A 12,050-nucleotide genomic window follows, 5' to 3' on the forward strand; every position below is an offset into this window, starting at 1 on the left:
GTCAAGACTTTGTGATCTTCGTATACACTGTCAAATAGAGAAAATAACAAATCAGTGATTATAAAATGAAATAAAAAACAACTCTGAATTAAAATCTAGAAAAATTGGTAACAATACTGATAAAAATTTAAATTTGACACTCCCTGGCAATGGCGCCAAGAACTTGTTGCGTATTTTCGGCTTGCAAGTGCACGGTTGTCAAGTTTTAATATATGAAAGTCAAGTGTCGTTCTCATGATGAGTGTATAAATAAAAATATATTAGTGCTTGTAATTAAAATAGTCACGACTTTATTTAGTAGAATCAATAAGAAGTTTGGTCTATCTAACATGAATTAATTGCAACTAACTAGAAATCTAATCACTGAATGGAGAAATATCAATGAGAGAAAATATCTAAAAGAGAGATTTCACTAAGTTTCCACGATAATTATTCTCGTTGAATTTATATTCATGAATTCCAATTATTTGATGGCCAAGAACACTTAATTATTTTATTCACCCTTTCCCAAGTGATAAATAAATGGTATCATTGAAACTTCGATCCAATCATTCCTAATAATAATATAAGTTTAATTGATATATGCAAACGATGATCTTATCTAGGCCTCGCTAAAGCTATACGCCTTCCGAACGATATAAACATTCAACGACGTATTTCTAATGATCTATAATCATAGTCCCTCTCTCGAGTTGTAAAATTACTCAGACAACAAATAATTTATGACCAGTAAACTGAAGTCGAATAAAAACAAACACAATTAAACTAAAAGGAATTCAATGACCTAAACAACCAAGTCGAATTATCGTATCAACAAAGCTACGTCATCTTCTAGAATGGAAAAGTTAGTTCATAACGAAATCTAAACAAAAACAAAGCATGTTTGATAGTTTAGACATCGTAACACAGGAAAATAAAGGTGAAAGAATCATATAACAAATAAAAATGACGTCTCTGTCCCTGGATTCGTCGTTCTTCGTCTTCGTGATCGATCTTTGCGCTCCCATTCTTCGTCTTGTGTGTGTGATCTCGTCTCTCGTTGGCTTTTCTCCCAAAATGGCTTTGTCCTTTTTGTGACCTAACTTTTTCATTTTATCCTCACATGGTCGTTGAAATTCGGAGTCTGCATGCCTCTTGGGCGAGAATGCGTGTGATCCGGCGCTATCGCATGCAAGATTCTAGAGTGTGTGCGTTCGTGATGTGCGCACGGCCGCGCGCTCTGCTCGTCTGCCTAACTTCTGCGCGCATGGATGCGTGTGCTCTGTCGCGGCCGCGCGTGCCGTTCTGGAGTTCTGCTGCACATATGCTTGTGCGGCTGCATTACCGCGCGAGCCTCTGCCCTTCTTGCATCCTTGTGGCTTCTTGTACACCTTTTTTCTCCATTCATGTATGTCATTCAACATAATCCAAAACGCATAATTCGGTTCGAAACTAACATAATTTAAAATGGATTTTTGTATAAATTAAGTGTAAATCTTACCCTTATAAAATATGTTCGATGTATATAACATTGCACACTAAAAATAAAGAGCTCAAAAACATTTAGAAAATTTTAAATAATCAAAACAAATTTGAACGAGAGTGAAAATAATGTGTGTTTTGGTCCCATTTGGTACTGACAATCCTGCGTCTATTAAACCCCACCCCCGTCGACATGGAATCTCATTACATTTCGTAGTTTTCTTGATTTATTTCTCGAGCATATTTAATTTTAATCCTAAAAAATATGGGTGTTTTTCTGCCTTGCCATTCTTCAGAGATGTTGGAGAAGCTGCTGGGAACGGTGTGTGGGAAGATTAAGGATGCACCCAAGATCGAGGAGACGAAGATTCGGGCCAGTGTTGTTTTGATGAAGAAGAATGTCTTAGATACAACTGATGTTGGGTCTTCTATCCTCGATCGATTCTATGAAGTGTTCGGGAAAGGCGTCTCTTTGCAGCTTATCAGCGCTGAAAAATTTGATCCGGGTAAATTTTTTGAACTTCATCTTGTAAATCAGGAAAGGTCGGCTTTTTGGAAGCCCTTTTCTTTCAAGTACTGGTATTCTGTTTTTGTAGGGCTTTAGCAATTTTTTTTTTATCTGAACGAACTTTTGGTTCAAATCTTGCAGCTGATGGGAAAAGAGGGAAACTGGGAAAAGTAGCATACCTGGACAACTGGCTAACAAAAATAACTTCGGTTTCTGCGAAAAATGACGCAGAATTCAACGTGACATTTAGCTGGGACGAATCCGATGGAGTTCCAGGCGCTTTCATTATGCGAAACCATCACCACAGCGAATTTTATCTGAGGAGTGTCACTCTAGAGGATGTTCCGGGTTATGGTCCAGTCCATTTCGTCTGTAATTCTTGGGTTTTTCCTGTACATCGTTACAAGTACGATCGCGTTTTCTTTTCGAACCAGGTACTTTCCAGGTTTTAATGTTGCCAGTAATGGGATTTTGAATTGAAAAAAAAAGTGATCTTTTTCTTGTGTTAACAGACTTATCTGCCAAGTGATACACCGGAACCGTTGCGCATATATAGAGAAGAAGAGCTAATAAATCTCCGAGGGAACGGGTCGGGTCAGTTAAAGGAATGGGACAGAGTTTACGACTACGCTTATTACAACGACTTGGGATTCCCCGAAAAAGGAAAAGATTCGGCCCGCCCTGTGCTCGGTGGATCGACCGAAAACCCGTATCCTCGTAGGGGACGCACAGGGCGTCGCCCGAATAAGAAAGGTGACTTTTTAAAAAATTAATTTTACGCAATTTTTTCTCAGTTTTTACTGATAACCATGATCTTGAACTTACGTAAGTTGTATTGTGTTTCCAGATCCCAATTCAGAAAGCAGATTGTTTCTCCTGAATTTGAATATTTACGTCCCACGAGACGAGCAGTTCAGCCACGTGAAATTCTCCGATTTCATCGGCTATGCGGTCAAGTCTCTGGGTCAGGTTATAGTCCCTGAGGTGAAAGCAATATTTGATAAAACTATTAACGAGTTTGATACGTTAGAAGACGTTTACAACTTATACGAAGGCGGGATTGAGCTTCCGCTGGTCATTCATTAAGCAAAATCAGGGAATGTGTTCCCTGGGAGTTGTTCAGGGAACTTCTTCGTTCAGATGGGGAACGTTTCCTTAAACTCCCTGTCCCTGACGTGATCAAAGGTAAAATTCTCGTCAATCTTCACAAGAAAACGGCGTTTTTTAATTTTTAACAATGTTGTAATGTGGGAATTCTTGTATACATGTAGAGGATAAAACGGCTTGGAGAACGGATGAAGAATTCGGAAGAGAGATGCTAGCTGGAGTGAACCCTGTTCTCATCAAGCTCCTCACGGTAGAAGGAACATACTAATTGTCATTTGTATGTAAATCTAGTTTCTTTCGGATCAGGAATTTATTTTCAGCTGCCAAATTTTAAAATCACAGGAGTTTCCACCTACTAGCAAGCTAGACCCCGCCTTATATGGTGATCAAAACAGTAAGATAACTCGAGATCACGTTGAAAAGAACATGGACGGACTCACCGTAGAAGAAGTATATCGTCCTTTCCTGTGCAACATTTTCTGTATTTATGCTCCAAACGGTCATTCTTATCAGTTATCCATTTTTGAATGCAGGCCTTGGCGAATAATAAGCTTTTCATACTAGATCATCATGATGCCCTGATGACATATCTTCGAAGGATCAATACAACCGCTACAAAGACATATGCTACTCGAACCATTCTTTTGCTTAAAGACGATGGCACACTGAGGCCACTGGCCATCGAACTGAGTTTGCCACAGGAAGATGGAGACGAGCATGGGGCTGAAAGTCTGGTGTTTACTCCATCTGATGAGGATGGAATTCAGAAGTCATTTTGGCAATTGGCCAAGGCTTATGCTGCAGTTAACGATTCAGGCTACCATCAGCTCGTATGCCACTGGTATATATACTTACATTTGTTGCGAAAGAGTCTTGGATAACAATGCTATAGTGTGAGGCAGCCATATACGCATTTTGATCCTAGTGTGTTTCCTAGGTTGTTGATCGGTTTAAAAATCTGAGTTTTCCATTATTACAACAATTCTTACAAAGACGACCTATAGCAGTTTTCTTTAGGTTGCGTTTGGATCGAAGGAGGATTTTGAATATGAGAGGTATTTGAAAGGATGATTTAAAATGTATACCCCTTGGAGTGACTTGAAATCCACTCCAAAAATAATTAGTTGGGATATGAAATCAATCGACAAACAAACAAATTGATTTTCCATTTGCAACCTTATATCACATATGGTGCCCGACAGGATACGCTGCATAAAGTTGTTCGATTAATTTCGCAAATGAGTTTGTCGTATTTTGTTGTGTACGTGAATGAGCAAAACCTGTTAGATTCGGTGTGATTTAAGAATTTGTGTGGTACCTCAATGTGTCAAAATGATGTCGGATTTGTTAATGCAGGTTGAACACACATGCTGTGATTGAGCCATTCATAATAGCAACGACCAGACAGCTGAGTTTGCTTCACCCGATATACAAGCTTCTGACGCCTCATTTTCGTGATACAATGCATATAAACGCCTTTGCTCGACAATTTCTCATCAACGCAGATGGGGTACTCGAAAGAACCGTCTACCCCGGAAGATACGCTCTTGAAATGTCTTCTAAGATTTATAAAAACTGGAACTTCACTGAGCAAGCACTCCCTCGAGATCTCCTCAAAAGGTTGTATCGAAAAAGTTTGACTTTATTTGATTTATATCTTTTTAGTACAATACCTAGTGCTCTATTCGACATGTTGAACTAAATCAACGCTAATATTTAATCTTATTTGCTTCATTGCAGAGGAATTGCCGTTCAAGATTCAAGCCAACCGAACGGCCTAAAGCTTCTTATTGAGGATTATCCATTTGCTGTCGATGGCTTAGAAATCTGGTTTGCAATTGAGGCATGGGTCAAAGAATACTGTTGTTTCTATTATCCCACAGATGATAAGATCCAAAATGACCCCGAGCTTCAATCATGGTGGGATGAGATTCGTACAAAGGGACATGGGGACTTAAAAGACGAGACCTGGTGGTATAAAATGGAGACACAAGATGAACTCATTCAAGCCTGCACGACAATCATATGGATTGCCTCTGCTCTTCATGCTGCTGTAAATTTTGGACAGTATCCATACGCTGGCTTCCTCCCGAACCGCCCCACTGTAAGCCGGCGTTTCTTGCCTAAACCAGGTACACCTGAGTATGCGGAGCTCGAGTCGAACCCAGACCTGGCATTCTTGAAAACCATAACAGCACAATTCCAAACACTTCTTGGCGTCTCTCTGATAGAAATATTATCCAGGCATTCCACAGATGAAGTGTATCTTGGGCAGAGAGACACCCTCAAATGGACTGCAGATAAAGGAGCCTTGGATGCCTTTGAGCGATTCGGGGACTCGTTGAAAAAGATCGAAGCGAACATCATTGAAAGGAACCAAGATACAAGGTTAAGGAATCGTTCCGGGCCGATTAAAATACCTTATGCGTTGTTGTATCCGAATACGACCGGGGATGATGGCCTGAGTGGGCTTGTCGTGAGAGGGATTCCAAATAGTATTTCAATTTGAAGTCTCGTATTGCTTGCCGAGTGAGTATATGGATTGTAGGAGTTTAATGTCCGTAACATACTGAGGGAATAAAGGATATCAGTCTTCCGCATGATGTTGTACTACTTTTTCTTATTGTGAAGCACAGTCTCCATATTGTTTTACGTAATAAATGATGTCTTGTTGGTTACACTATTGCATTTGGATCGTGTAATATTTAATCCATCAATAAAACATATAATGAATATCTTAATAAGTATAAACATATATCTAAGAAGTCATTTTGTATGGATAGATCCAAATAATTCCATTTTTTGAGTGATTACAAATTTTCAATATAAGTAATATTCTAGCTAATTTGGAGTCTTAAAAAATGTTAGTTATTATGCACACGTGATGCGTGTGTACAGTCTTTTTTATCATTATCGATAGACTGAAGTGAAATTTGACAAATTATTGAGGAATTAAATTGATATTTGAATTGTTGAAATAAAAAAATAAAAATAAAGTGTGTTGATATTAAAAACAAAAAAACAAAAACAAAAATGTAATATTAGTATCATTAAAATTACTTCTTAAGTGTTTACTATCATTTTCTTTAACTTTAATAAAATAGAATATATGTTTATGATATTGTTTTACAAATCAATTTGTAGATATGGATATCTGATTTTGTCCAAATGAAAAATAATAGTTTTTATATCAAAATTATAATTTTTTAATTTATTTATTTTCCAAATTAATATTATATAGGTAGGTATGAAGAAACACATGGCTGACAAACCTGCGTATCTAAATCACACATTCTAATTGGACTCACGATAACCCCTTATCCGATATCCAAATCTCCCTCCACACACACTCCACACACTCTTTGATTTCTTATCAATATTCTGCCCATTTTCAACATCTGACGTCGGATAATCTTACCATCACAATCCTCTCTCAATCCAACAAGCTACATGGCTATGGCGACCCAAACCTCCCTCTTCACTCCCACCTTATCTGCCACCAAGCCCACCGACCGCGTGGCGGCGCCATGGAAACAATCACTCGCACAATTTTCGATTCCCAAGCCTGTGAAGGGCGCCTACTCCGTGTCAAACGGTCCCATCAAGGCTATGGCAGAGGAAGCTCCGGCCGGCTTCACCCCACCAACGCTGGACCCCAACACGCCGTCTCCCATCTTCGGCGGAAGCACCGGTGGGCTCCTCCGCAAAGCCCAGGTCGAGGAATTCTACGTCATCACCTGGGATTCCCCAAAGGAACAGATATTCGAAATGCCGACTGGCGGCGCCGCTATCATGCGACAGGGTCCGAACCTGCTGAAACTGGCGCGGAAGGAGCAGTGCCTGGCGTTGGGGACAGTACTGAGATCCAAGTACAAGATCAAGTACCAGTTTTACAGGGTGTTCCCCAACGGTGAGGTGCAGTATTTGCACCCGAAGGATGGGGTCTACCCGGAGAAGGTGAACCCCGGTCGTAGTGGAGTCGGGGTGAACCTGAGATCCATTGGGAAGAACACTAGCCAGATTGAGGTCAAATTCACTGGGAAGCAAGTGTTTGACTTGTGAGCTCTGAAATTTCTGCTATTTGTAATCATGTGAATTGAATTGAATTAAGTTTTAGTTTTCTGTATTTGTGTATGGCTCTTCTTGAAGATCAACATGGACTATATAAAGTTTACTCTCTGTGTACGTTGTTAAGTATGATCATATGCTTCGAAAATATCCTATTACTCGCTTATATTGATCATTATTTCTTACACATGCATGCGTAATTTATAACTTCGAAAAAAAAAAAAAAGGTCTCTAGTGATTTGGTGCAAGTGAAACAATCTTTCTGAACTCATTCCTATTGTACTCCTGATATCATATATTGCAGTGATTAGTTCGAAATTTACTTTTATGATCTTGGTGTGAGCGATAGATTGAACTTCAGTATCCGGCATTATACACTTTAAGGTCATGATTGAGATGTTCTTAAGCAGGCCGGAGCTATTAGTTGAGACCGAGAAGGCTCGGGTCTCACAGGAAAAGTATTTTTTTATCGGATCTACTCGATCTCGACTAAATATTCAGTTGCTAGAATGAACCAGAAGCTACTGTCTCTATCTTTTCGACCAAATAACTAGGACTAGTCTACGGGGGCAATGCCACTTGATTTGAAAATTGAAGATTATTAGCGAATGAAATTTCACAAACGAGGGACAAAATCCATAAAGCTCAACAAAGAATGTTGAGAATTGAGTTAACCAAATGTTACTGAAGAATTCAATGAATCTCTATTTATAGTAAAATGATAAAGAAGAAAACGTATGAGTAAAAACTAAAGACGTGTTTTCTAATACTCCCCCTCAAGATGGAGAATGAATATTGTGAATGGCCATCTTGGATAAGAGCTCTCGGAACTGTGTGGGAAGAAGTGACTTCGTAAACAAATCAGCAAGTTGTAAGCTTGAAGCCACATACATTACTTTGATTACTCCAGCCTGTAGCTTCTCCCGTACAACATGGCAATCTATTTCGATGTGCTTAGTACGTTCATGAAACACCGGATTGGAGGCTATATGAAGAGCTGCCTGATTATCACAAAATAGAGGTACTGGTGCATCATAGCATACGTGAAAATCTTTGAGCAATGAGAGCAACCACATTACTTCACAAGTTGCATTTGCCATTGACCGATACTCCGCTTCGGAAGATGATCTTGATACGGTATGTTGTTTCTTCGATTTCCAAGATATCAATGATTCTCCCAGAAGCACACAGAAACCAGAAATTGATCTTCTTGTATCAGGGCAAGCAGCCCAGTCAGAATCAGAAAAGAAACTCAACTTGAGATTGGATGAGCTGCTGTAGAACAAACCTTGACCCACTGTCCCTTTAACATACTTCAGCACCGAATATATAGCTTGCAAATGCGTGTTTCTTGGCTTTGAAACAAATTGACTTAGCTTGTTAACTGAGTAGGTCAAGTCAGGACGTGTAACAGTAAGGTAAAGAAGTTTACCCACAAGTCGTCTATAAACAGAAGGATCAGGGAGTAATTCACCCTCTTCCTCACTGAGTTTTAACCCGACATCTAGTGGCGTAGTTTGTGGTTTACAGCCAGCAAGACCTGTATCAGTAAGTAATTGAAGAGCATAGTGTCGTTGGCATATAGAAATACCTTGGGATGAACGTGCCACTTCAATTCCAAGAAAATATTTGAGATCACCCAAATCCTTTAGTTTAAATTTATTATCCAGAAAGGTCTTCAAATCAATGGCTTCTTCCTTATTTTTTGTGGCAATAACTATGTCATCCACATATACTAGCAAGGCCAGAAACACATCTCCTCGATTGCGAGTGAATAAGGAATTATCTGCGTGGGATTGATCAAAACCAATACGAAGTAATGTGGAAGAGAATTTTGCAAACCATTGTCTCGAGGCTTGCTTCAAACCATACAAGGACTTGTGTAACTTACAAACTGCATTTGAAGGTATTCTCTCCCCCTGTCGTTGATATCCCGGAGGCAACGACATATACACTTCCTCAGACAAGTCACCATGTAAGAATGCATTATTCACATCTAATTGTGTTAAAAACCAGCCATGGATTGAGGCCAAAGCTAACAAAGTTCTCACGTTACCATTTTGGCAACAGGAGAGAATGTTTCGAGATAGTCTATACCCTCTTGTTGGGTATAACCCTTAGCTACGAGTCGTGCCTTGTAGCGTTCCAAACTCCCATCAGCAAGGAATTTTGCTTTATATACCCACCTACATCCTATAACACGCTTGTTAGGCGGCAAAGGCACAATGGACCAAGTCCCATTTCGTTCCAAAGCTTGCAATTCATCAGTCATGGCTTGTCTCCATTCAGGTTGAACAACAGCCTGAGAGAATGTGTTTGGCTCGACAACAGATGAAATAGCATGCACAAAAGATTTATGAGATGGAGACAAACGATGATCACCAATAGTCGAAGACATTGGGTGAGCAGTGCAAGTAAAAGGAGAAACTTCAGTGGTATAACAATGAAAATCTGTCAAACTACTTGGAGGTTTGATGATTCTGTTGGAACGAGTAACATGTACTAGACCATGTTGATTAGAAGTATGGGAGGAATCAAATTGGGTTGGCAGTGCATTATCAAAGAAAGAATCTAAATCGGAGGCAGGAGACTCATTTTGAAATGGGAAATCAGTTTCATGGAAAACTACATCACGAGAGATGTATATTGCATTTGTATCAAGATCAAGGAGTTTATATGCTTTAAAACCTAGTGGATATCCCAAAAACACAGACTTAATGGCACGGGGTGAAAACTTAGTACGATGGCTCAAAAGAGTCGAACCATAACATAAACAACCAAAAACTTTCAAGTGGGAGTAAGAGGGTGGCTTGGAATACAATAGTTCAAATGGAGTTTTATGTGAAAGTCGAGGAGAAGGGGTTCGGTTAATCAAATACACGGCAGTTTGAACACAATCACTCCAATACACTAAAGGAACGCATGACTGAAAAAACAAAGCACGAGCCACATTGAGTATGTGCTGATGTTTTCTCTCCACAACTGAATTTTGTTGTGGTCGTTCCACACATGAGTGATGAGAAACAATACCTTCATTACGAAAGAAATCGGCAAAATCTAACTCAGGAGCATTATCTGCCCGAACAGCTTTGATTTTACGGTCAAATTGGGTGAAAACCATCTTGAAGAAATTGGGAAATATGTTGGATACATCAGATTTAGCTTTGAGGAAATACACCCAAGTGAAGCGTGAATGATCATCCACAATCGTGAGAAAATATCTATATCCTTCAACGCTTAAGGTAGAAAATGGTCCCCAAACATCAAGATGAACTAGATCAAACAAATTCTCACTAACCAAATTATTTGATATAAATGCCAAACGTTTCTGTTTTGACAATGGACAAATATGACAATTAAAATCCTTTGCTGAACATAAGGACCCAAGGGGTAAACCACTGCCTATGACAGACAACCTTGAAAAAGATGGATGACCCATTCTAAAATGCCAAAGCTTACATTGAATTAAGGAAGCATTACAAACAGTAACAGTAGATAGTTGGGAGGAAACTTGTGATACCGGGCTGGAATTGGATAACACGTAGTGATTGCCAACACGTTTACCCGTCCCAATCATATTGTTCTCGTTGAGTGCCTGAATTTGACAAGAGTTAGAAGAAAAGGAAACCGAACAAGGAAAATTAAGTGTGAGTGAACTAATAGATAACAAGTTGAAATGAAATTGAGGTACGAATAAGACATTTTCCAGAACAAGATCACATGACAAATGCACTGAACCAATATGTGTGGCTGGTGCAGTGGAATTATTGGGTAATGTGATAGTGGAAGCAAGTGATGTATATGAAGAGAAAAGAGATAGAGAACAACAAATATGATGTGTTGCCCCTGTATCCAACACCCAATCCCGTTTCACAATTGAGGTAAAAGCAAAAGATAAGGGATTTATACCGCTGAAACAAGAAACAGAGGGCTCATGCTGTTGTGCAACTGAATTTGAGCCATATCCAAACTGGAGTTGCGAGCTAAGGAAAGCAATGAGTTGTTTACAATGTTCAGGACTAAGTGAATCACTCAATCCACTTGAGCTTTTGTCACTGGAATGGCAGACGGAAGCACCTTCAGTAGTGGAGGAAATTCGAACTTGATTTGCTCGACTACGATCTTCACTCTGTTTATGCTTGTATTTGGGATGACTAGGTGGATATCCATGGAGTTGATAGCATTTGTCAATTGTATGTCCTGGATAGTGACAATAGGAACAAATCAGTGCTTTATCACTTTTACTGCCCTTACCCTGTGAAGAACTTTTAACAAAAGCCGCAGCGAAAGATTGTTGATTAGTGTGACCACCACCATAAGCCTCTTTATGGATTGATCTTTGTCTCTCCTCCTGTACTACCAGCGAGAAAATCTTAGATATAGCTGGAAGTGGATCCATCATGAGGATTTGAGCTCGTATTTGAGCATAAGAATCATTTAATCCCATCAAAAATTGTAAAACACAATCCTGATTTTGATAATTCACCCTTTCTTTCATTGAACCGCAAGTACATACAGAAATCGGCTGGAAATCTTTCAATTCGTCCCAAAGATTTCTCATACGAGTATAATATCCACTGATATCCATCGATCCTTGCTGTAAACCATTTAACAGCTTCTTAATCTGAAATATACGTGGAGAATTGCTTTGATGAAATCGATCACGTAAATCAGTCCAGATTTCATGTGCGGTAGCAATATACATTAAGCTATCCGCAATCTCACGAGAAACTGAATTGATAATCCATGAAATAACCATGCTATTACAGCGGATCCAGGCACCATACAACAAATCATCAGCTGGAGGACGCACAGACGTTCCATCGACAAAATTCATCTTATTTTTCGCGGTTAATGCCATAGTCATCGCGCGACTCCAGGTGTTGTAATTGTTACCTGTAAGTGA

The 12,050-nt window shown here is 39.4% G+C and overlaps 2 protein-coding genes across 2 annotated transcripts; both read left to right on the forward strand.

The window, feature by feature from the left end:
• The first annotated feature begins 1,654 nt into the window (after positions 1 to 1,654).
• LOC140833835 (linoleate 9S-lipoxygenase 5-like) lies at positions 1,655 to 5,754 on the forward strand. Its single transcript, XM_073198276.1, is given in 10 exon segments — positions 1,655 to 1,967; positions 2,111 to 2,403; positions 2,482 to 2,722; positions 2,817 to 3,038; positions 3,041 to 3,154; positions 3,241 to 3,326; positions 3,419 to 3,526; positions 3,610 to 3,917; positions 4,433 to 4,696; positions 4,817 to 5,754. Coding segments are annotated over 10 exon segments (2,646 nt in total). The 5' UTR covers positions 1,655 to 1,726; the 3' UTR covers positions 5,586 to 5,754.
• A 642-nt stretch (positions 5,755 to 6,396) lies between these two features.
• On the forward strand, positions 6,397 to 7,250 carry LOC140833836 (photosystem I reaction center subunit II, chloroplastic-like). Its single transcript, XM_073198277.1, has one exon. It carries the CDS (start codon positions 6,527 to 6,529, stop codon positions 7,136 to 7,138), a length of 612 nt encoding a protein of 203 aa, XP_073054378.1. The 5' UTR covers positions 6,397 to 6,526; the 3' UTR covers positions 7,139 to 7,250.
• The last annotated feature ends 4,800 nt before the right edge of the window (positions 7,251 to 12,050 follow it).

This window comes from Primulina eburnea, chromosome 6 (assembly GCF_022965805.1).
Source record: "Primulina eburnea isolate SZY01 chromosome 6, ASM2296580v1, whole genome shotgun sequence".
NCBI lineage: Eukaryota > Viridiplantae > Streptophyta > Magnoliopsida > Lamiales > Gesneriaceae > Primulina > Primulina eburnea.

Bases quoted from the DNA above. Each gene is read 5' to 3' on its own strand.
- LOC140833836 (XM_073198277.1), top strand. From the start codon at position 6,527: ATGGCTATGGCGACCCAAACCTCCCTCTTCACTCCCACCTTATCTGCC.